Source organism: Lissotriton vulgaris, chromosome 11 (genome assembly GCF_964263255.1).
Source record: "Lissotriton vulgaris chromosome 11, aLisVul1.2, whole genome shotgun sequence".
NCBI classification, from domain to species: Eukaryota; Metazoa; Chordata; class Amphibia; order Caudata; family Salamandridae; genus Lissotriton; species Lissotriton vulgaris.
The window spans coordinates 397003353-397027951 of record NC_141699.1 but is presented as its reverse complement, the minus strand read 5'-3'; the positions used below and the strand labels follow the sequence as shown (position 1 = coordinate 397027951).

General features: G+C 48.0%; 1 protein-coding gene across 4 annotated transcripts in view; it reads left to right on the top strand.

The window, feature by feature from the left end:
- ZMIZ2 (zinc finger MIZ-type containing 2) overlaps positions 1-24599 on the top strand; it is a 369395-nt gene that overhangs the window by 106082 nt on the left and 238714 nt on the right. For 3 of the 4 annotated variants that reach the window (XM_086943418.1, XM_086943421.1, XM_086943419.1), the window contains exons 2-3: positions 14758-14914; positions 17421-17535. In XM_086943418.1, coding sequence (XP_086799544.1) covers positions 14874-14914; positions 17421-17535 — 156 coding nt within the window. In that variant the 5' untranslated portion in view covers positions 14758-14873. Of the gene's footprint in view, positions 1-6564; positions 6587-14757; positions 14915-17420; positions 17536-24599 lie in introns of those variants that run through there. The other variant, XM_086943420.1, reaches the window with a different exon arrangement.

Genomic DNA, 24599 nt, shown 5'->3' with positions numbered 1-24599 from the left:
GCAACTCCGCATATGCAAGACCACCCTATAAGGCCACCAGAAGTAGCATCCCTGAAGACCTGGCTGAGAAAGCATCCCTCAAGCTATGTGCTTCAGACCAAAAGCCAGGGCGCACGACCATCCTGGAAAAAAAAAGAAATGCAAAAGACCAGATAGCAGGCTTCATTTGCACATCTAGGATCCGTACAACATCCCAGTTAATCTCAGAATGCTTATGCTGCAATTCAGAAATAAATGAAGACTCACCTCTTCAAAGTACACTACCGCCCTTTTAATTAGGACTTTACCTCGCTTCAACCTCTCTAGTTGTAAATGATCACAAATTGTAGCTCAGGGCTCTGCTCTTCATCATTTGCCATCTAGGTTTGCACTATGCAAAAGTAATATATTCATGATGAGTATTAATGCATTAAAGTCACAGGATGCAGGAGTTATTATTTCTACTGTACGAGTTATTACAATTTTAGGGTTTTGTCTGTTTTTCATGCACTCCTTCTTGAGGTTATGTGTAGTTATATATTTATCTACCTGCTCTACTGTTAGGGTCCCAGTACGAGGGGTTATTTTTCTTTTGATTTACCCTCAAGAAGTTGTATGTAACAATTAACCACGGCAAAGGGGCAGGAATATATATATATATATATATATATATATATATATATATATATATATATATATATATATACACACATACATACATACACTGCGGTTGGGTTCCAATGCTGCTGAGGGACTTTGGAAGACATGTAGCATGCTGCTCTATCTGTTGTGTTTGATTGGAACGTTGTGGAAATGTGTGCATTGGCTGTTTGGGAATTGTTTTGGTACTGCACATGGTGAGCAGAGTTTTTTTTGTTAGTGTGTCACTGCTTCTGAGCATATCTTGAAGTGAAGAGGAGTGATATATAGGACACATTAGCTTATAGGCATAGTGTCTGGCAGGGAGGTTCTGCTGGGAATATTTTGGTGTTGTGTGATGACCAGCTGTTGCTTTGCTTATCCGTTGAGTAATTTGAAAGAGTCGGAGATGGCTGTACATGTAATCAGTTCTGCCATTCTTATGGGTAGGTTTGCGTTTGGCGTTTTATATGATCCTGAGCCCTACGTCCTACATAAACTAAGTGGTAATGAGTTTCTTTCCTGGGTGGTGCGCACCTTCATTCTTTTGCAACCAGGAGTTAATTACACTCCTTGAGCTGAGCAGCTTGCACTAATGCCACACCTTTCATGCACTAAACATTTCGTGCTACTTTACATTTTGTACGGGGTGCTTTCAGAAAGTGCAAAAATGTATCCTTTTCCCCCTTTGAGTGGGACAGAAGTGAAGATTATAAGGGAAGGTTTTCGAAACATCTTTACTATTAACTCTCCAAGCTGCTAAATCATGCTCCGCATATTCAAAAAATATCCGTCCGTTTGAAAAATCTTCAGTCCAGCATTGGCTCCGTCAGCAATTATCCAGACTTTCAGTTAATTTGTGGAGAGTGGCAGCGTGAGTGGACCTCTCCAGAAGATGGAACAGGGACCCAAGCCTAAACTAATAACTAGGCTGAAGAGCCCAGGCTTGCTGCGCCTCCTATGGGCAGGGTTCTGTGATCTTTCTTGGCACCACATTGTTTTTGCAACCTGAGCTAGAGTTGGAGTGCACAAGTATGAACCTATAAGCCCCAGTCTCTTAGCAAGACCAGACAAATGTCTTTCTGGTTACTGCATAGGACTATACCACCGACGGGGTGTCAGAGAGAGATCAATTACTTTTCCGGGAGGGGTGGGGGGGGTGGTGTTACTGCATTAGGCAGGCACCCAGCTATGTATGTGTCGAAGCTCTTGGCTGGAGAGACGATTGCCTGATTACTGGTGGACCAGTGAGGATGATTCCTTGCCGTTGGGTTCGTGCTGTAGCCCTTGGATGGAAAGAGAAGGTTTGCTTGGTTACTGGTGGACCACTGAGAATCATTTCTCGTGGTTCTCCAGGTTTCTGTCTGCCTCACTTAACTTGCACTGTAAGGTATAGCTCACTTGTAGGTGAGAAAATCTACCCCTGATGCTTGCAGGTATGGTGGAGAAGCCTCAGTTCCTTTGAGAAGCAGAACAAAACCTTTTTAGTCGAACCTTATTCTTGAGATTCCGAGTGTCTCTAGCAGGGCCCCCAACATTTTCTGTAATGAGAGCTACTTCTGTTAGTTGAAACTGGAGAGGACCTATTAATATTAGTGTTGTAATAGTGACCACATCAGACAAGATTACATCAGTGACCAATGTATGCAAGATTACTATCAGTGCATTGCATCAAGCATGGTTACCAGCAGGAATGTAATATAAAGATTTGTCAATCTCAAATGTTTCTACATGTGTAGTGTATAACAGCCATAGCTGCAATGTCTTTGGCACCCAGATAACAGTTGTAAACAGTATCTCAGTTGCCACATGGTCTATCACTCCAGTATCAACTTTAAATACAGTTTTGTTGCCCAATATACACTCTCAATTTCAATGCAAAAGTGCTTTATTCGAGTATTACTCATAAAAGCAGACAAACAAACACATAATAAAAATACAATTAAATTACAGTTTCGAATATGACTTTAGCACGATACATTTTAAAAGACAATTAAAAATTCATTTAACAAATATATATTGACAGAAAGTGCAAAGTTCGCATGATAAAAATAGATTAACAGATTAGACACCCCGCGTGGGGATCAGAGAGTAGATGATCTAGCAATCTCTGTTCAACTAAGCAGAGAGTAGTTACCCTACTAGCAATCTCTGCCTAATTACCCATGACCACCCCAAAAACTTTGCGGTCGCTATGGTAATCCAATTTAAGGAAGTAGTTTTTATTATACGTAAGGCTACCATGCTGCTTTTAGTACCCAGATTTCTAGACATAGGAGCCAACCAAACACGTCTAGGAACAGAATATGCATAACAAGAGAACAAAAAATGACCCAACGTTTCCCAACAGCAGGAATGTAATATAAAGATTTGTCAATCTCAAATGTTTCTACATGTGTAGTGTATAACAGCCATAGCTGCAATGTCTTTGGCACCCAGATAACAGTTGTAAACAGTATCTCAGTTGCCACATGGTCTATCACTCCAGTATCATCTTTAAATACAGTTTTGTTGCCCAATATACACTCTCAATTTGGTATAAGCCTGTTAATTCAAAAAAGCACAAACTTTTATTAGACTGGGCTGCACACAGGAGAGCTCCTTGCAGGTAGCTGGAGAGCTACCAGTTGCTCACGAGCTACTCGTTGGAGACGCCTCTAGTGCAAGACTGAATGGCATGTTAAGTTTTGAGCACAGAAGTATATGCATCTTAGCTAGAGACAGCTCGTCTGAGTGGCCATCGTCATGCTATTGTAAATAATATTCTCCCTTTAGCCAGCGTCATAGCCAGTGCTGGCTTACTACTCGCTAATTAGTAATCATGAATTACCGAATCAGAGCACACAGGTAGTTAAGACTCGGACACAGATTACTATAGTTCATAAGCAGAGAGAGACAGGTTATGGCACTATTATAAAATTCTTTAGAAGTAGTTGGTTAGGCTGGGGAACTAACTTCCGCATACACGTATGCAGACTCCTGCTAGTACACTAAAGTCCACTATATGCCTCTCTATTTGGTGAGTGTTTGTGCTTTGGGTTATTGACTGCATGAGGTATTCTGTATGTTCAAGTTTCATCCAAGCGATCTGTAATAGCATTCTTTGTGGTGTTGTCCAAATGTGAGTGCCAGTACATTGTGCAATGCTTTAAGACCTTTTCTAAGGCGTTGGGCATTCCCTTCTGTCACTTACCTTATGGTGTTATTTAATCATATTTACTTCTGACAGGACTTTAAACCGGATGCTCTAAACTTTTGTATTTAATCAGACTAGCCTCAAAGGACACCATGTACTGTGCCCAGAAGAGTGCTCGAATGCAGTGCTGCAGTTGTGTAACAAATCACTCTGAAGTGGCCACAGGGTGACCGATCTGCGCGAAACCAAACTCCATAAATACATTTCCTCTTCTTGGCATAATTCCGACCTCTACAGTACGTTAAAAGCTCCATACAGAGGACAACAATCTTTCATTGCGAAACGTGTGCCCGAGGGAGCTTTTTTTCACCAGATTACTGTTTAAACTCTCACGAGTAAATTGTGTTTTTGCAACTCCCTCTCCTGAAAAACGAAATGTTTTCTTCATAGTTCTATTTTCCATCCCACCATCTGGGTCTTGGTTCCTGACTGGCTGGGCAGTGGAAACTGTGTTGTGTGGTGTTTCTCAGACAATGCGATATACCTTTGATTCCTTTCCCCAGCAGGGAAATGTTTTCCTATTCCTTCAATTGTGTTTCTTTGTATTGGTTATCCCTACACGTTCGATTTTGTTCACGATGCGTTATATCCATATAGGAAAGATCAAATATTTATACTCTGGAGTCTCAGCAAACCGGCTGAGAGAGTCCACTGCGCCAAGGGAGCCACTCACAGCTGAGGTATGGTATGGCACCCCTTGCCAAAGCACTCCCTCTCCCCTTTTTGGGGAAGGATCCAGTTTGTAGGCCTTGGAGTCCCAGAGACCCCTTTGAGAGAGTCCAATGCGTAAGGGGGACCTCCCACAACAGAGATAGAGAAGTGATACCACTTCCCCTGGGATCACAGCTTACTGGACTTAGCTTTGACTCGTCTACCGGTTTGTGTCCCCGTCACCCTTCCCCTCCTCTTTCCATGCTGTCAGTCACCCTCCTCTTCTCTTTCCCCCCTCATTACCCCTCCCCTGAATCTTCCCCTTGCCTGCTTTTCCCCTTACGTATTTGTGCTTATTGTTTTATCTCGACCGTACAAGTAACTATGTTGCCATGCTCTAATAACTGTGTAACCTTTGTAACGATGTAATCTGTAACTATGATCTGATGCTCATGTAAAGCGCTCTGATACCTCCGGGTCTAGCCAGCGCTATATAAAACCTTTAAAAAAAAGTGTTTGCAGTTGTGGTTTGCCTAAGGAGGGTAGTCCTTTATGCTGTGTGTGGACTGGCCATGCCCACTGATGAGAGTTGTTGTGTTGGATGCTTGGGGATTCCCTTTGATTGCTTTTGAAGTAGGTGATTGCGAACTGCTGGCCAGTCTGGTGAAGGCTGAGGTGCTTTGGGGTCAGCTGTGTCAGTCTGTCTCCTTGTGCTGTATGAGGTGTAGCCGTACTTTCCTTCCAATCTTTAGTGAAGTTTGTATGAGCGGGAGAATGGTTTGAACGAGGCTGACTGTATTGCTGAGTGTTCACGTTATTTCTAATGAAAGGGTTATGAAAACCCCTGCCTAAGATCACACACTAAACCATGTCTTTAAGCAGGTGACAGTAGGCAAGTCTTGATCAGGGCAATACCTGCCTTGTAATTTATCTCTTCTAGGGTCCCCTATTCCTTTGTCTCACTGTACCTATAAGGTTCTCCTGCTATCCCTGTTCCCCTGTCTTCTGGGGACTGTGAACTGTGTATGTTTAAAGTATGTCACATGTACGTCATTATTTCCCACGTTTTTAAATGGCAGGAATATGCATGAACGGCAGAGTAGAATAACTTACCCAGCTGGCTCTCCTCATGGTTTCAGTCACCGCTTTGACAGAAATTAGTGTCTTAGGCCATGTGATGTGGCCCGGTTGGTAAGATGCTGACCTTGTCGCAGATATCCTGGTTTAACACAACAGGCACCTACCTCTATATCAATCGAGTAAGTAGTCGTATCATTTCTTTACCTCGGGTACTTTGTTTCATCTAGTCTTATCTTGAAAGTAGTCCTGTTCCTTTTAATGACTAAATTAGACCTGATTGCATTCTTATAAATTGTACGTACTCTTTGATTGGAGCGCACTTTAATAGTGTACAAGCCATTGGCCATGACAGAGGTTGCTAATTTATCGCCAATCATTTTGCAAATAATACTGCCTTGGATATGTTGGCATGGGAAATCATCCCTTTGCCACTGGTATGTTTTGTACTGGCAAGTCATGGGTTTGAAATTGGCACAACCAACAAAAGAGCACGCGCCCTTTGCGGATAGCACATGATGGTCTGCAGAGCTGGTGAGCTATTTTTAATTCTTGTTCCTATCATTTTCAAATGCTGGAATACTGGGGAAATCATTGAACTCCCAAGGGCTTACATATTTTTGGAGTCCATTAAAAAAACAAAAAACTGCCAGTCTTATTCCCGCCTTCCATATTAATAGTGAACACCACTGAAATACAGGGCTTCCAAATGGCGCCTCATAAAGTGGCCAACAGAGGGTTCGAGGAAAGTCTCCTGCAACATCCTGCATAACCACCACATTCATAAATACCACACTGCTCCACCGGAAGCCACAAGGGAAATGGACCAGAGTGCCTTGGACATGAAACTGGGGAAAGGAGAAATGCCGTAGCAGTGCAGCAAGAGGAAGCGCCTGCTTGAGGAAGCAGGAACATGGCTGCCGTGAGGCCAGAAAACTGAACATGGTTGACATTGGAGTGGAGGAACTTTTTCAAAATGGCTTTGATCAGAAACCCGGTCTCTAACACCAGAGCCTAGCGAGGACCCGTGTAGAAACTCTGCTGGTAAGGAGCAAATGTTATCTGTCACGTGAGAGGGCGAACTGGCTCCAGAGTGAAGCGCCACGAAGCCCTTCTCACAGCCTTGGCCCGGAGATATGCTAGGGAATGGGCAAGCAAAGGGAGTGAAGAGACAACAGGAAGCAGTAGAACCACTTAGCGGGAGAAGAAAAGTCGCTTAACACCTCACAAGACCCTCCATTACGCAGAGTGGATGCGCCTAGACCTTACTGAGTGAGCAAAAAATAGACGGTGCATCTTGGCTTTACCTTGAAACCTCCCCTCTTCCTCCACTGATTGTTATATCCCCTCTTTCTTTATTAATATCGCCTAAAGCTTCATATCTCTATTTTTTTTTATTGTCTTCCTCTAACTGCCCCTTCCCATCCCCATGTGGGTGCCATATGTGGACGCCTGCTTTCAATGCTCCTTCCTGGCGTGCCACTGTTTGCATTTACAGTGGTACTCAAAGGTGTCGAGCGAGGATGCAGGCATCCTTATGCCACCAGCTCTTTGTGCGTCGCCACAGATCCTACTGTCCTTTGCAGAGTGCACGTTTTGAACGATGCACGGCACAGAAATCACTTAAAACCGCAGTTACTCGCAGCACACGTTTGTGTAGGGCAGCCACAGGGTCCTCTGTGTGCGCCCGCAGTGTTGTGCTGCGAGCGCTTTCAACCACCGGGCTGTTGATAACAAAGATGTGCACACAAACCTGCCGTAATATATCCTTCAGTCCCCGATTGCTCGTGGTAAACACTGGCAAAGTCAAGGCTGCGAAATGTGTCTGACTGCGTAGAGGGTTAGTGGTGTCTGTTAATAACAAGCACTTTGTTGTTGTAGACAGGTACTGCTGCTGAGAAATAACCAAACAGTTCTCCCGGTTCGCTTCCGGTGCTGGAGATCTGATTCTGCTGAATGTTTGTTTAAATTCGCCTGTTTGCGGCTGTAATATGTAATAAATGAAAGAATAAAGTCGCCGATGGCAAAGCCAATAGGTCTGGTTTTAATGTGCTACGGTCTACAAACCTAGGCATCTACAAATGCACACAGGCCTTTTGTTCCATGTTTGTGTAGCCTGAAGCACAACAAACTTGGGAAGTTTTTTTTAAGAAAAAGGGGACACAGGCATATCAAGCACCAAAAGTATGCACATTTGTGCATGCCTGTGTTTGAATGCGTTAACGCATTACTTCCAAACTGAATGGTTTTTCCGACGCCTTTTTAAAACTTCTTTTTTAAAAGTATTTGCAAACATATTTATACCACACTAACGGCAGAATTTGATTTATTACCTTACACTTTTAAAACATTATGCCCATCTTGGAAAAAACAGATCAAAAACATCACAGCTTGCCATGTCCATCCTAGTTAGCTTTGCCAATGTTTTATTTATATTGCATTTTTCAGCTTTTATCAAGTTAGTATAATTGCTATCTTTAAAGAAACATTTTTTTACATTTTTACTCCTTTTTGTGTTCAGTACCCCTTTCATCCTTTTTGGGTTGCTGTTGAGCTTCATATATTATGATTCAAATCGTAATAGCCAATGAATGATTTGATAACCCTGTGTGAGGCCAAAGAGAGAATCTGAAGGATTTTCCTTGAAGGTGGAGCGACCCAAACGTAGGAACACCCATTTTGGAGTCTAAGGAATGGAGTTTGCTTCTTGTTCAGTACCGCACACGCTAGCAGGAAAGATGGGCCCTCCGCTATGAAAGTGAAGTTGAGTTCTGCAAGGTGCAGTTAACTCTATTCCTGTGGATTGGAAATGACAGAGGGCTCTGATAGCCGGCAAACCCGTTTAAAGTTTATGCGCCCATAGATTAGGTGTAGTGCTCCAATTCGAATATGCACCAGTCATACATTGTTATGATAGATGCTTATAAATGCAAATTGCTTACCTTGCCAATCTCGATAAGCACCAGACTGTATCCAGAAACTTTAAAAAGTTCCAACGTGCTGGAAGTGTGTAGGCATTTAAAATGTGTAGGCATTTATATAGCGCACTACTTACCCGGAGGGTCCCAAGGCGCTTCGACCGCTGCGAAACCCTTCCTGGCTTCCCTGAGAGATGGTCCCATAATGGGTATCTCCAGGGTGAGACCAGGCATCCCCGGCGGTCTGGTGGGGCCGTTAGTGAAGATGAGGCAAGCTAATGCCCAGAGTTGCCGAGTGTGATCGCTGATCAGAGTGGGCACCGAGGCGCTAGAATTATCGAGTCCGCTGACCCTGGTCCAGAAACCTGCCGCGCCGGGATTCGAACCCTGGTCCCGGACCGTCCTCTGCTCTCGGGTCTGCCGCCTCTAACCAGTGAGCCACACTACTTCAGGGTGGGCTTTCAGCATCAAATGCAACTCTGTTCTACCCATTGACACAGTGACAGAAGCGTTATATATGTGATATCGCTGCTTGCTCAGAACTGCTGTTTTTAATCTGCTTCCTCAAATGCAGATCCGAATTTGCACTCCCTGCTGTTTTTTCGTTTCTTTCACTGAAGTTTGTCTCTAGAAACTTTCTAGACCGTGAGCAAAGATGAGTGAGAAGCTAAGCTACACGTCACCAAACACAGAAAATGGGTTTGGTCCTGCTCCAAATTGTCAGGCTGTTCATGGTCCTGTCCACTTTCTTTAGGTCATTTCAAAAAGCTAATGTAGGCTCTTCGCATTGCACTATCTATTTGTAGAGAACGTAGCTTGACATTATTTTGGCTTGAAAAAGCCCTCGGCCAACTGGCCGCCGGGCGAAACACGTGTTGGCTGTTCTGTTTGCAGTATTACTATGTCTAACTAACATAATAAAATAGTAGCAAACGCAGTTTGACGAAATAAAACCCTTGGACATTATCTCAGTCATTTCATACTTAAGGGGTACAAACCTCCACCAACTACTCTCATTAATTTAAAAAAAAAAGCTGAGAGATGAGTAAAAGCAAAAACCCGAGACTTGTGGCCTCCTCGACCTTCCAGGGAATGATCTCCAAGTTGGTGCTGCACAGGCATGCTCCTGTCTGTCCCGATCAGCTGTGATATGAATCTGGAGCCAGTGTTTTGCAGATTTCCCCAGACCCTCATCGACTCCACAGTAAATTACAGCCTTCAGAGGGGGCATGCTGCAACTCTTTAACATGGTTCTGGATAACTCTGATGCAACGTGAGGTCTCATGGATCCTTTGCAGCCTCCAGTAGGTACTTCATATTCTTTTGTTACGCCCTTCAATTTCTGATCATCTACCTCACAGTCCCCCCTCTTTTGTTCAGTCATCAGCAGATTACTCCACTGTTCTTTCCAAGTAAGTGATAACTTTACTGGTGGAATAGGTAATCAAACTCTTCCTCATCACTGCGGTGCGAATTCCGCCGCAGTGCTGAAGGTTCTAATCGCGGGCATGACTGCTCCCGGCCGTCATCAGCACACTCCCACCGTGACGCATGACGGCCAGGAGCCGTCATCAGCATCGAAGAGGCTAAGTGATAACTTTACTGGTGGAATGAGCAATCAAACTCGTCCCCGAGTCGGACAGAGACTTGGTTGCCATTCAAAGTACTTCTTGATCCCCAAGAAGGTCCGGGAGGCTGAAACTGATTCAAGATCTCAGAATTAACTCCTTCCTCAAGAAGGTGAAGGTGGCACTTATCCAAGTTCTGCTGGTCTTGGGCTCAGAGGGTCTGATGGTGACCCTGGAAGTGTACTTTCATGTGAAAGTTGTGCAGTTTCAATGGAGGTATTGCTACTTTCTGGTAGGGTTGGGCCACTTCAGTTCACAATTCTGCCCTTTGGCCTCACATTGATCTCTCAGTTTATTACGAAGGTCATGTAAGTTTTGGCAACAACAACTAAGTATCCGTTCTAGAACTAGAATGGTTTCTCGGGCCTCTGAAGGGTAGAGAGGTTCTCACCTAAGCGGAAGGAAGGGATAGTTCCTCCCTATGAATAATTAGCAGCAGCAGCAAATAATTATCCCTTCTAGAACCAGAATTGTTCCAAGGGCCCCCAACCTTTGTGAAATACATGTAGGATTTGACCCATCTTTGCAAGTTGGTGACCCATGCATTCCCATACCACAATGACTGTTGGTTTAAGGAGCGTTCACCTCCGTTTAGTTTGGACCGTCTTCAGACCACTATGTTCTTGCCTACTCTGGGATTCCCTTTAATAAGCCCAGGTCTCATCTTATACTATCTCCGATTTCCCTACATTGGGGATAATCTGGATATAGTCGGCTGTTCCAAAACCATAGAAAGTCCAGATACTCCAGCTGTAATCGTGATGTTTCCAATGAGAACTACTCTCTCCGGTTTGCTGATTCTGAGACTGGTTGGTCTTATAGTGTCTCTCATCCTTGAGGTGCCTCACTTTAATTGACATTGCAGCCATTCACTGGCTCTTATTTTGAAGTGGGCTTGATATTGGATGATGCCTCACAGAAAGGATTCACATCTCCAAAGAGGCAGCCAATGACTTTTAGTGCTGCTTGTCAAATGCCAGTCTGATGTGTGGCATGCTATTCATTCCTCTGTGTGGCATGTTATTCTCCTCTGTGTATGAAGGTCTTAGTGGTGATGGATGTGTCCAGTCTAGGTTGGATTTCTCACCTGGGTGACATGGACGTTGAATTAATGCCAGCATTTTCAAAGCAGAAAGAGGGAGATTTTAAAAATAATCGTGGGGTATATTTTCCCTATCGTCTTATATTGAAGATGGAACAATATCAGGTGGGAGAAATCTAAATTAATGCCATTTTTGGTTTCAAAATCAGGAGTCTCCCACATGAGTCGAGTCTGTTGGCATGTATGAGGTAGGATGCCTCTGGGCTTCCCCAGAGCAGTACTACCATATCAGTATTTTGGAGCAGACAAAGTCTCTGAAATGTAGTAATGCATCACGCCCGGCAGTTTGGTGTCCCATGCCCTCTCGCGGAAGCCTCTGAGACTGGGGGTGGCTGGAACTTCACGTTATTCCTGATGGTTAATCATGTGGCAGGATTCCTCAACAGCAAGGGAGGGTTCTCTTCAGGTTTCATCTTTCTGATCACGAGCGGTGTCGGACGTGGCAGAGGATATCTTGAAATGGTGGGTGTGCTCCTAGTAGATCTGTTCAGTTACTCAGGAAACACTTGGTATTGGGCCTTTGATGCTTGACCGTTTCCTCCATGTGAGTCTCTGAGACTGTCTACCTTCGATGGGATTCTGGCGCCCTTTACGTATTTCGAGCTGGCCTCTGATCCAGCTGGTCCTCAAGGTTGGGCTTGATGAAGCATAGCAGATTCTCATGACCCTGAATTCCGCCAAGAGATTGTTTCCTCTTCGACTTCCTCTCTGGGAGGATCTACTGTTCCAGAAACAAGGCATACTACTGCATCCCAGCCTCCAGTGTACACCTACATGTGTGGAGATTGAGTGGAACCAGCTGAGAGGTTTTGATCTTCTGTGAGAAGTGATGGGTGACATTTTAGCAGTGAGCCTACCTCCCACAAAGTTTTTTTTATGGTATTTTTTTATTTGAGCAGTCATGCCATACATTTTCCACATTAAGTCAATTATGAAATATCTACCCAATATATTATTATTATTTTTTTGCCCCGTTTTTGTCCTCTTAATCGTCCTTCCCCTTTCCCCCTTTTATGTTATTCTCACTCTTGCTCTGGGTCGAACTCTGAGTGAAGTGCCACTCCTTAAAACACCAGCTTAGATTAAGCACTGATCTAAACTATTTTCTTCATTGACCTGCTGGTGCTTAGGACTCTTGCGTCCTTGCTTCTGAAAGTGGTATTACCGTTTCATGTGGTCAGTCTATTACACTCCCCATGTTTATCTTTCCACCACATTCTTCTAAGGAGGAGGAGATGCTATACTGGTTGAATTGACAGAGGACTCTTAGCTGATCTTCCATGTTATGCGTAGTTCTATCAATGTCGAATCTTTTTGTTGGTGTTGTGGGCTCAAAGAAAGGGAAGGTGGTTACAAAACGGTCCTTATTGCAATGGATAGTTATTCGCATCAAACTGTTATGCCTCGGCCACAAAGGACCATCCTGGGTAAACGTCGTTTACAACGCGGTGTTTACACCGCACAACCTTTACGACGCTGCATTACAACGCAAGTCGTTACTACGACTTGCGCTGGATGGCGCTGTTGGTTAAGGAATATTGTAATTTTATATTCCAACACCTTCCCTACTGTTACGTGGACTGGTGTTGGAATATAAAATTATAATATTCCTAAATCCGCGCCCTCCAACGCAAGTTGTTGTAGCGACTTGCGTTGTAAAATCTGCGATGTCAAGTACCGCGATCAAAATGATCGCGTTGTACTGACATACATCCCCATCCTGAGGCCCTTGGGGCTCATTCCATCAGGCCAAAGGCTGCTGCCACAGCCCTGGGTCACGATGTGTTGAATGCCTGCCAGATAGCCATGGGAACACCCTACCATACTTTCAGCAAACTCCGCTGTATCGATTTTCAGGTCTGTAGAGAGGCCAATTTTTCCTATTAGGTGATGTTGGGCTTCCTAGTGTAAAGTCCACTCCTCAGACCGACCTCCATGAGAAGGGCAGGAGTTTAGGGATTGCTTTAGTATTGAATCATAAATTGGGGAATCGGCAAATAGTCTCCCTCAGAAGCTTGTGACTTACCTTCTGTAACCCACTTTCTGGCAGATACCCTAACCATGGATTCTTCACTACTAGCCCACCTCCTCTTTCTGTGTAGTGTAGTTTTAGAATTCTTAATAATTTTTCCAGTAGGAGTTGCACACTGTCCTTGTTCTCCATCTCTCATGATCTGTGCTTGAGAGGGCAAAAAAGTCCAAGTCAGCATGCAGGAGTGGCTTCTATAAGCAGATATGTGACGTCAAATTTGAGAAGCAAAGGGAGTCCCGGTGGAGGCCAATGGCCCTGCCTGCCAGTCTCGGCAGCTCTTTTAAGAGTTTTCACATTCTTTGTCAACTTGGGAGGGCCACAAGGTGAGAAATCTTCTGTTAGGGTATCCCCCAGAGAGAGAAGCGTTATCAAGGGGAAGTAACTTATTTGACCTGGCCACAGGCCTCGACACATTTTGCCTCACCAATTATAGCATTGTAGAAAGAGCTCCTAGGTCACATTTGTGGTGTTTCACAAGTCGGTCAGCTTAAGAAGAGCTGTTCAGTCACGTTCCTTCCGTGTTTCTGCTTTCGTAGTATAAAGGAAAGAACTCTTGGGTCCCCAAGGAACATTAATCACTGTAGCTCTCGGGAGGTCAGGAAGGTTGGATCTATGCTAGATTTTCAGGATAACCGTGCCTATGTAAATAAGTTTTATGTAGCTTCATTGTATGTACGTTTCTTATGTGGACAATCTGTAAATCGGACAAGGATCCATCCACCCTTCCTAAATTCTACGTGGATACCCCCGATATAGCTAGTCAAGAATGAAACCGGTGACTGTGAAGGGATGGCTGCTAAAGGCCCCCTGCTCCCATTATCAGTTTTAATGTTTAACATTCTGCTCTCTGTGGGTGGGATGTTCTAGTTGCATTTAAGCGTTTGCCTAAGTCTTAAACGGTTTTAAATGCCCTGTATTGTAATAATAGGCCTGGGGAGTTCTGGGCAGCGTTACTTTTCCACAGTGTCGCTCTCCCTCCACAGTTTCTCCTCAGTCTGTCATTAGCGATTGAGTAGATATGTAATTTTCTTATATTTGTATTGTATTGGCTATTAAGATCGAGTACAGTATAGGCATTCACATGAACCACTGTTGGAATAGGAGTCCAAACAGGCGCCGCGCAGGCGTGGCCCACATTGTTAGGGGTCGTCTGATTGGCTGCCAGTGACTGGGCCGGTGTCAACGGCGGTTTCAAAACTCCCTTGGAATACCCGGTTCTTGATGCCGGCCGGGACACGTGACTCCCGTTGTGCATGTGGGAAGAAGTACTTAAACACAAGTCATGTTGAAAATCTTCGAGGTGGTTTGAAGGGAAAAATAAACGATAAAAGTACGCTTTACTTGACTGTGGAGGAGGGGCGGGCGTTAATTAGAAAATCATTTCGGGGTATAGGCGGCTCATTTAAAGTGGGAAATTCAGATATGGACCGGGCTGTTGATTGACCATCAAGTGAGTGAGTGAATGAATTTGTTTGTGACTGGTGAATGAAGGAGTTGCCCGACTGGTAATTATGTGGTTGTGCTTGTCTCCCCAGGCTTCGCATACTGCAGAATCGTGGAGGCTGTTCATTTCCTTCCGCCGTGGAACAGAGAGAGCTGCCTCCCCTTCCACCCCTGCCCCTGACTCGCAGCTCTTCAGCCAGTGGGCTCCATGAACTCAATGAAACAGGAGCTTCAGCCCACGCCGCATGGGTGAGTGTGCTATTCTGAAAATGGTGTGATGGCTGTTCCAGTGATGCAGCTAGATCGACAGAGCTCTTTTTTAGGCCAAAGCCTATGCTAAAGACCTCTTGGGGACATTCAGAAAGCTGACCTGTGAATGTACTCCGCCTGTTTACCATTGACTTTGTGGTTTGTAACTCACATGTTCTGTCTTTCAATATTTGCTAGCTTTATTTGCTTACGGCTTTTCCAGCGTGAGTGTGTACCTCCCGTTGACCAAACCTTGTTTACTGTATTAGCGTTATTTAAACAGGCCTTGAAATCTTGTTATTATCTTGTCACATTTACTGTGCATTCAAAGAGGTCAAATGTCTAGCTGTCTCCCGGGCTAGCTTGGTGTTACTTTTCTTTCTCTGTCTTAAAAGTGAGAGAATTTGTGACAATCCTGTTGAGTACCGTTTTAAGAGAAGAGGGTGTAGGATTTTCTTTCTAGCACACCAAAAAAATAGAACTATGCTGCTTCAGATTATATCAGAATTTGTACAAATGAAGCATTTTTTTTGTAATTCAGAAGTGTGGTGGAAACAAGTATTTAAATACGATCAAAACACATCATGATGAGATTTGCACACATTAGTTATGTGCTGTTAAACCGTATTTCATTGCAAATTTAATGATCATTTCAGTTGAAAATGTGGTGTTTTTAATGGTAGTGCTCTACCACACCATGCATACTTCACACTACCCCTCCATGCATACTTCACACTACCCCTCTCCATTCCACTCTATACCCTTACACTCTTTTGAGTGTCATAGAATGGAGTGGGGTGACTCTCTACGCCATGCCACTACACTCTATGCTGCTCCACTTTTAAGACACTCCAAGCAACTCATTTCCATGCCACTTGATCCACGCTGATGTCCCCCAATATATCCCACTCCACTAGAATCTACTCCCCTCTACCCCACTCGATCCATTCTACCCCTACACTCCAACCTAAATATGGATTTATTTAACTTAACCCCACTTCAGTCTAAAACACTCCACTCAAATCTACAGCACCCTGCTCCAATTTACCCCAGTCTACTCCACTCTAATTTATACCACTCCAATCCACTCCAGTCTACACAAGTGCAGTTTACCCCACTCCATTCTAATTTACCCCACTCCAAACTCCACTGCAGTCTATTCAACTCCTCTCCACTCCAATCTACCACACTTCTCAAATCTACTCCATTCCAATTCAACCCAATCCACCTCACTGTAGTCTACCGCACCCCAATCTATCCTGCTCCAAATTACCTCTCTCCAGTCTAACCGTCCCAATTCAATCTTCCCCTATCTACTCCACCTCAAGCTACCCCAATCTACCCCACTGCAATTTACCTCACCCCAAGTCTACCTCACTACACTCCAGTCTACCCCACTGCACTCCAATTTACTCCACTCCAATCTACCCACTCCGCATCAATCTGCCCTTCACCACCCACTGCAAACTACCTTACTAAAATCCAATCTACCCTACACTACTCCTCAACACTCCACTCTTCAATCTATCTCACTCAATCTCGAATCCACTCCAATCTCTCCAATTCCACTTCACCCCACTCCAATCTACCCCAGCTATGACACTCCATTTCACTCTACTCTGCTACATGCCACTGCAATCTACCCCACTCTAATCCACCCAGTCTACCTCACCACATTCCATTCTACCCCAATCCACTTCACTCTACATCAATCCTTCCCACTCCACCCCAATTTACCCATTCCCCTCTACCACAATATACCCCACGCCGCTAACATTCAGCCATGCTGAAGAGCAGCCACACTGGTGTACACCAGGACTACCACACTGGTGTACACCATGGCTAAAACACCTTGACAATAGCTTTTGCATAGGCAAGACCTATTGGCCGTGCCATTGCCTGTTTGTGTTTTTTTTGTTGTTACATTTTTATATAGCGTAAACTATTGCTCATCCCACATATCCGAGTGGAACTTGCTTTAATTCCCAGCCCATGTGTGGCTGAGTCTTTCACCATACTACTGTATGGCTGAGTGGGACTGGCTGTAGCTATCCCACGCTGGGTGGTGGATAGCGATTTAGTTTTAGCCAGGTTTGGGCAGGTCATTGTTTGCACTTGCACTCCATGCCCACAGGGCATGAACTGCAAACTCCAGCCTACAGCACATGATGGCTCTGATCTGCAGACCTTACCCTCTTCCACATGTCTGTACAACAGGGATGAGTAATTGGCTGAACCTCCCAGGTCCATGCCACATGGGTGAATGTGATTGTCTGCATTTCCCAAAATCATGATGGGTTGGGTCATGGGGACGGCTGTGAGATATGGCTTAACATCTGAATGAAACACTATGTGCAAGTGTGGGTGTAAACTGGGCAAGTAGCTTTAGAGGGATTTCTCTATAGTTTTCCTCTCACCAAGAAGGATTAGGGGGTAGGAGTCAGACTAGGGCATTATGAACCAGCTTCCTTTTCGAGTTTTAACTGGTTATCTCCTTTTCTCACAGTGATGGTTCTTATTCATACGAATCAGTTCCCTGGCAACAGAACACAAACCAGCCTGCAGGATCTTTGTCCGTGGTGACCACCGTGTGGGGCGTGAGCAACACTTCCCAGAGTCAGGTAGGTGAAGCCTCTAGTTGATTGAGGGGTTGACCTGGTATCTATCGGTAGGGACAGTCACGATCAGAACCTTTCTGTAGCACTACATTTACACCCAAACTTCTACCAACTGCTTAGTAGCTCGTCGTTCCGGGACCTATTCAAAGTTTTCTTGCTGTTTGAGGCAATACAATCTCCACCTACTATCCAAAACTCAAATTTTTAGTCCTTTTCCTTCCTCAAATCTCTTAAGTGCTTCACATGCCTAGGGTAAAAATATAAAATAAACTGCTAATCTGTGAATGCCTCTTTATTAACTGTTTTTAGATCTGGCGTTCGCCAAGATCTTTTGATTTCACTAAAATAGTTCATACAAAAAGGTATAGGGCCTTTCAGCCAGCCCTCCTAATCCAGTGGTCTGTATCTGAAAGAGACACGTTAGTGATAGATTCCTTACCTTAGAATATCCCCAGGCGTCAGACTGGATCCGGAAAATTTTGCGTAGCAGTACCCTTGCGCGTCGGTAGGCGTCGTCTACGGCTCCGCGTCCGTCGTCGGCGTCGTGGGCGCCGTGATGACGTCGTCGGAGTATATAGACGCCGCCTCCGCGTGCTGACGTCAGTTCTTCTTTTTTCCGCGCCAGCCAGCGCAGATCTGGAAAAAGCAGTTCCCTGGTCATTTTTTGACTAACTTTTTGGATCTTTTTGAGCTCTTTCGAAGTCTTCACGACTCCGACGGTGCCGTTAGGGATGCCCGGCTTCAAGCCCTGCGGCGGTTGCGAGCGACTCATGTCGGTTACGGATCCGCACCAACTGTGCCTGACGTGTTTGGGCGTCGACCATGACGACGAGGCCTGCTCCGACTGTCGGGCCCTCTCGAGGAAGGCCAGGCGGGAGCGGTCCCGCAGGCGACTCGAGATCCGCCAGTCGGCCCCGCGCCAAGTGAGGTCCCGGTCCCGGTCCCACGGGAGGTCGAGGGACAGGTCGCGGGGGCGGAGCCGTCACAGCTCCGGGAGTCAGCGCCACTCCTCCGGGTCCAAGTCGTCAGGTAAGAAGCATAAGAAGTCGAAGAGACATCATCGCTCTTCCGACTCCCCCCGACGCTCGCGCGATGCGGCCGGGGGTTCGGGTGACACCGCCCACGCGGCTCCTCAGGAGTCGCGGGCGCCGCGTTCGGCTCCATACCCCCCGGTCCCTGGGCTGAACGCGACGCCGGGGGAGATAAAGCGCTTCCTCATGGCCATGAGGTCCCTTTCTTCCCCGACGGGTTCCGCGGCGCCTTCGGGCCCAGTGAATCCGTCTGGGGGCCCTAGTGGGTCGGGTACAACCCCGACGCCGTCGGGTGCTTCGGCCTCGACGCCGCCGGCGTCTTCGACGCCGGCGCCGCAGGGCTCTGCGATCCCGACGCCGCCGCTGCCCTCGGGCTCGGCGCCGCAGGGTTCGGCGGTCCCGGCGTCGTCGGTGCCTTCGGGTCCGACGCCGCAGGGTGCCGTTCGGCCCTCGTCGGGCGATGGAGCGTCCCCGGTGGACCTTACGACCCCCCCGGGGTCGGTCCGTGTGGTGTCCCCGCCGGCGTCAGTCCCGGCCGACGCCGTCCCCAATTCCTCCTCTCTATGGGTTCCGGCGTCGGGACGGGGCCAGTCGGCGGCGATCTCGACGCCGGTCGGGGATTTCCATCCCTATGACCCATCCTCATTCACTTACGACCCTGAGTCTCAGGAGATGGGGGATGAGGAGGATTGGGAGGGGTCTGAGGACCCTCTGACAAGGGAATGTCAGTCTAGCATGGACTGGACAGGAGACCTTGGGGAGGCCAGTGGCCTGGACACCTCTCCAGACACTGGATTCGTCTCTCCTCCTTCCGTGGCTTCGGAGGAGGGCGCTACATATAGTGTGGTGTTGATGAGGGCTGCTAAGGCCTTGGGCCTTGAGCTCCCCGTCGCGGCCGTGAGGACTAATCTCCTCACTGAGGTCCTTAAGCCGCAGTCATGCTCCATGGAGCCAATGCTGCCGTTTAATGAGGCCTTGTCGGACGTTCTGTTGGGCACTTGGTCCAGGCCCGCTACAGGTTCGCCTGTAGATAGGAACGTGGCCAGACGCCACCGCCCGGCTCCGGGCGACACATGTTTCCTGTCCACCCACCCCACCCCCGAGAGTCTGGTTATCCAGGCCTCTAACTCCCAGACCGCCTTCCCGTCAGCACCCCCTGATCGGGAATCCAAGAGGTACGAGGCCTTTGGCAAAAAGGTCTTCTCGTCCCTTAGCTGTGGACTGCGGTCTTCCAACACCGCATGCCTCTTGGGCCGTTACACCCATTCTATATGGGAAACGGTGGCGGAATTGCTGCCAGAGTGCCCGTTGGAGGTACGGGCCAAACTCGGCCAAGCCCTTGTGGAGGGCCGAGCCGCAGCGAAATATTCGATCAGGTGCGGACTGGACACCACTGACTCGCTGGGCAGAGCGATGGCTACGACGGTGGCGATTCGACGCCACGCCTGGCTTAGGTCCGCCAACTTCTCGGCTGATGTCCAGAATACACTCATGGACATGCCGTTCGATGGCCGTCGCCTCTTTGGCGACAAGGCAGACCACGCGCTCGAGCGCTTTAAGGACTCCAGGGCTACGGCCAAGTCCTTGGGCCTCTCGGCCCCGCGCCAGCAAGTGGCTGCTTTTCGCTCCTTTCGTGGCCACGGAAGGGGCGTCCCCACACGTGCCGCCAGCCACTCGCCGCAAACTGTCGTCCAGCGCGGCGGCGGCCGTGGAAACCGCCGTGGAGGCGGTAGGGGAGGCAAGCGGAGCCAGTCAACACCTGCCCCCGCAGCATCCGCCTCTAAACCCTCCTAGTCCGTGCTTTTCGGCCCATGTGACGCCAGTGGGAGGCAGGGTTCGCCATCACCACTCTCACTGGCGCGCAGTCACTTCGGACAGGTGGGTGCTGCAGATCGTCCGGAGGGGCTACTCCCTCCCCTTCGAGACGACCCCTCAAGCCATGCCACCGCAACACCACCGCGTATCGGGGGATCATTTGCGGCTCCTGCAGGAGGAAGTTTCGGCCCTCTTGGCCAAGGGGGCCATCGAGCTCGTTGCTGGGCCAGAAGTAGGACGTGGTTGCTACTCCCACTACTTCCTGGTACCCAAGAAGGGCAAAGGAGGCCTACGCCCTATCTTGGATCTGAGGAGCGTCAACGGCTTCCTCCGGAAGGAGAAGTTCAAAATGCTGACACTGGCTCAGGTCTTGACTGCCCTAGACCCAGGAGACTGGATGGTAGCGTTGGACTTGCAGGATGCGTATTTCCACATCCCCGTCCTGCCGGCCCACCGGCGTTACCTGCGGTTCACGGTAGGCCACGAGCACTTTCAGTTTACCGTGCTCCCCTTCGGCCTTACCAGCGCCCCACGGGTGTTCACGAAGGTGATGGCGGTGGTCGCAGCTCACCTGCGCAGGTTAGGGGTTTCAGTCTTCCCCTACCTAGACGACTGGTTGTTGAAGGCGGGCTCGCCCCAGGCAGTCGTCACCCACCTCCAGACTACGGCGGATCTCCTGCACAGGCTGGGATTTTCCATCAATGTGCCGAAGTCACACCTGTGCCCCTCTCAGAAGCTCCTTTTCATCGGAGCGGTTCTCGACTCGGCGCAGTTTCGGGTTTACCCGCCCGAACAGCGGGTCCGGGATATTCAGGCCCTGATCCCGGTCTTCGGGCCGTTATCCCGGGTTTTGGTCAGGTTGACGCTGCGGCTTCTGGGGCTGATGGCCTCCTGCATCCTTCTGGTGCATCACGCACGGTGGCGGATGCGGGCTCTGCAGCGGGACCTGAAGTTTCAGTGGGCCCAGCACCGGGGCAACCTTTCCGACCATGTCCTGATCTCTGAGGGCACTGCGAGACAGCTGCAGTGGTGGCTCACGGACCGCGATTGGGTCAACGGCAGATCCCTCTCCCTTCCCCAACCAGAGCACGTGGTTGTGACGGACGCGTCCCTCCAGGGCTGGGGTGGCCACTTGGGAGAGGCGGAGATCAGAGGACTCTGGTCTCCGGCGGAATCCCGGCTCCATATCAATCTGTTGGAGCTGCGGGCGATTCGTCTGGCACTGAAAGCATTCCTCCCGTCTGTCCGAGGGAGTGCAGTGCAGGTGTTCACGGACAACACCACCGCCATGTGGTACTGCAACAAACAGGGCGGTGTGGGGTCGTGGACCCTCTGCCAGGAGGCTCTGCGCCTCTGGCAGTGGCTGGAACATCAGGGCGTGACTCTGGTGGTTCAACACCTGGCAGGTTCTCTGAACGCCAGGGCGGACGAACTCAGCCGTCGGTGCTCGATGGATCACGAATGGCGTCTGAACTCGGACGTGGCGCAAGGCCTCTTTCTGCGTTGGGGAGAGCCTTGGTTAGATCTATTCGCCACCGAAGAGAACGCGCAATGTCATCAGTTCTGCGCGTTGGAATTTCCAAGGCGGCACTCGCTCGGAGACGCTTTTCGTCGCGAGTGGAGCTGCGGTCTGTTGTACGCCTTTCCGCCTATACCTCTTCTGCCCAGAGTGCTGAAGAAGATCAAGCGCGACCGGGCACAAGTTATCCTTGTGGCTCCGGACTGGGCACGAAGGTTCTGGTATCCCGAGCTACTCAGTATGTCAGTCGATCCCCCGGTTCGTCTGCCTCTTCAGGAGGACCTTCTGTCGCAGCAGCAGGGGACGGTCCTCCACCCGAACCTGTCCAGTCTCCACCTCCATGCATGGAGATTGAGCGGCGGCAGTTGAGGCCATTTGACTTGCCTCCTGAAGTTTGCAACATCATTCTGGCAGCCAGGCGTCCCTCCACAAAAACGGTATACGCCTGCAGGTGGAACAGATTTGTGGCATGGTGCACAGCAAAGGCTGTGGATCCTCTCAATGCCCCTCTCTCTGAGATTCTTCTCTTCCTTCTTTCTCTTGCCCAGCAGGGCTCTGCTCTGGGCACTATCAAGGGCTATCTTTCGGCTCTTTCGGCCTTTCTGAGGCTGCCTGACCAACCTTCTTTGTTCAAGTCCCCTATAGTTAACAGATTTCTGAAAGGCATCACTCATACCTTTCCTCCTGTTCCTTTCGTGATGCCTCAGTGGGACTTGAATCTGGTTCTAACATTTCTGATGTGCGCTCCCTTTGAGCCACTTCATAACTGTCCGCTTCGCCTTCTTTCTTTGAAGACTGCATTCCTGGTAGCCATCACCTCTGCCAGGAGAGTGAGTGAGCTCCAGGCTCTTTCTTGTAAGCCTCCTTTCCTTTCAGTCCATCCGGACAAGGTTGTTTTGAGGACTAGGCCCTCCTTCTTGCCTAAGGTGGTCACGGCCTTCCACATTGGGCAGTCCATCACATTGCCCACCTTCTTTCCGCCTCCGCACCCCTCGAGAGAGGAGGAGAGGCTCCACCGTCCGGACCCAAAACGTGCGCTCTCATTCTATCTGGATCGCACACGCCAGTTCCGGGTGGATGATCAACTCTTTGTTGGGTACGCGGGCGCTAAGAAAGGGAAAGCGGTGCACAAGAGGACCTTTTCTAGATGGATTATCATGTGCATCCAGGCGTGTTACTCCTTGGCTAAGAAGGAACCACCTGTTGGGCTGCGGGCTCATTCCACTCGAGCCACGGCCACTACAACTGCCTTGGGCCGAGGTGTGCCCCTGCAGGACATTTGCCAGGCTGCTACGTGGGCTTCATTGCACACGTTTGCGAGGCACTACTGCCTGGACAGTCAAGTCCGGAGAGATGACTACTTCGGCCGTTCCGTTCTCCAGGACTTTCTGGTGTGAATATTGGTTCGCAGACCCACCACCACGGGGATGGTATTGCTGGGGTATCTATTCTAAGGTAAGGAATCTATCACTAACGTGTCTCTTTCAGATGCACAAGTTACTACTTGTGTAACGATATATCTGTAAGAGACATTAGTTAGTGATAGATTCCTTACCGACCCACCCATCCTCCCCGTTCTGCGAACCGATATCTAGGGTTAAGGTCATCCCCTTTCAGGGCCCTAGTTTCTTGGCACCAGTGTCGGTTTTTGTCATGGCTCTGCGCTTCTGGCGCGGAAAAGCTGTGGCTAAGAACTGACGTCAGCACGCGGAGGCGGCGTCTATATACTCCGACGACGTCATCACGGCGCCCACGACGCCGACGACGGACGCGGAGCCGCAGACGACGCCTACCGACGCGCAAGGGTACTGCTACGCAAAATTTTCCGGATCCAGTCTGACGCCTGGGGATATTCTAAGGTAAGGAATCTATCTCTAACTAATGTCTCTTACAGATATATCGTTACACAAGTAGTAACTTGTGCATTTGTGCCATTGGTATTTTATTTCCACTCTTTACAGCCTATGGCATGGGGCAATGGGTCACCCAATGTGAGCCTTTGCCTAATTTCACTGTGAGTGACTGCATTCTGCCTTCTCAAAAAGAGCACACCCACAAAGTAATTCCTTCAGTGCCATAGCTACTATAGCAATTTGTGCCATTGAGACCATAATATTTGCTTTTCGCCAATATTTTCAGTAGGTTTACAAGGGCCCGCCCTGCTGCCTCCCCAGCAATAAGGTTTTGCAGAAACCGTAACAAAACAAAATAGGCGATGACCCAGCCAAAAGGCTGGTAGCCATCGCCAGAGCTATTGACTTTGCCAATGCTTGTTGCAATTGGAGCGAACCCATCTGCCAGCTTAAAATGCCTCTCTTGCCTTCCAAAGCTTGTTCACTGTGGAGGTGTTCATATTTTCTGAGAAAGTTTTGAATCTAATTTCATGATTTGCCAGCAACTGATATAAAAAGTAATATTTAAAATAAGTTATTCCTCCCGCTCTCACCCATTTTCCTGCTCTTGATTTCAAACGATTGAAGGAGTGACTGATTGACTTGAGTATGGAAAACATTTAGTATTTCCCTCTTTATTGCTTCCTTTTTTAGCATGGGACGTATGTAGACCAAGTGCCACTTCAGGCAACAAGAGGAAAATAGAATTCGAGGCATAACTACAGTACAAGTCAGTTTATTTAACCTACACTAAAGTTAGCAAAGCATGACTGCATAAAATATTGCTGCTTCTACTTCCGTTACAAATAC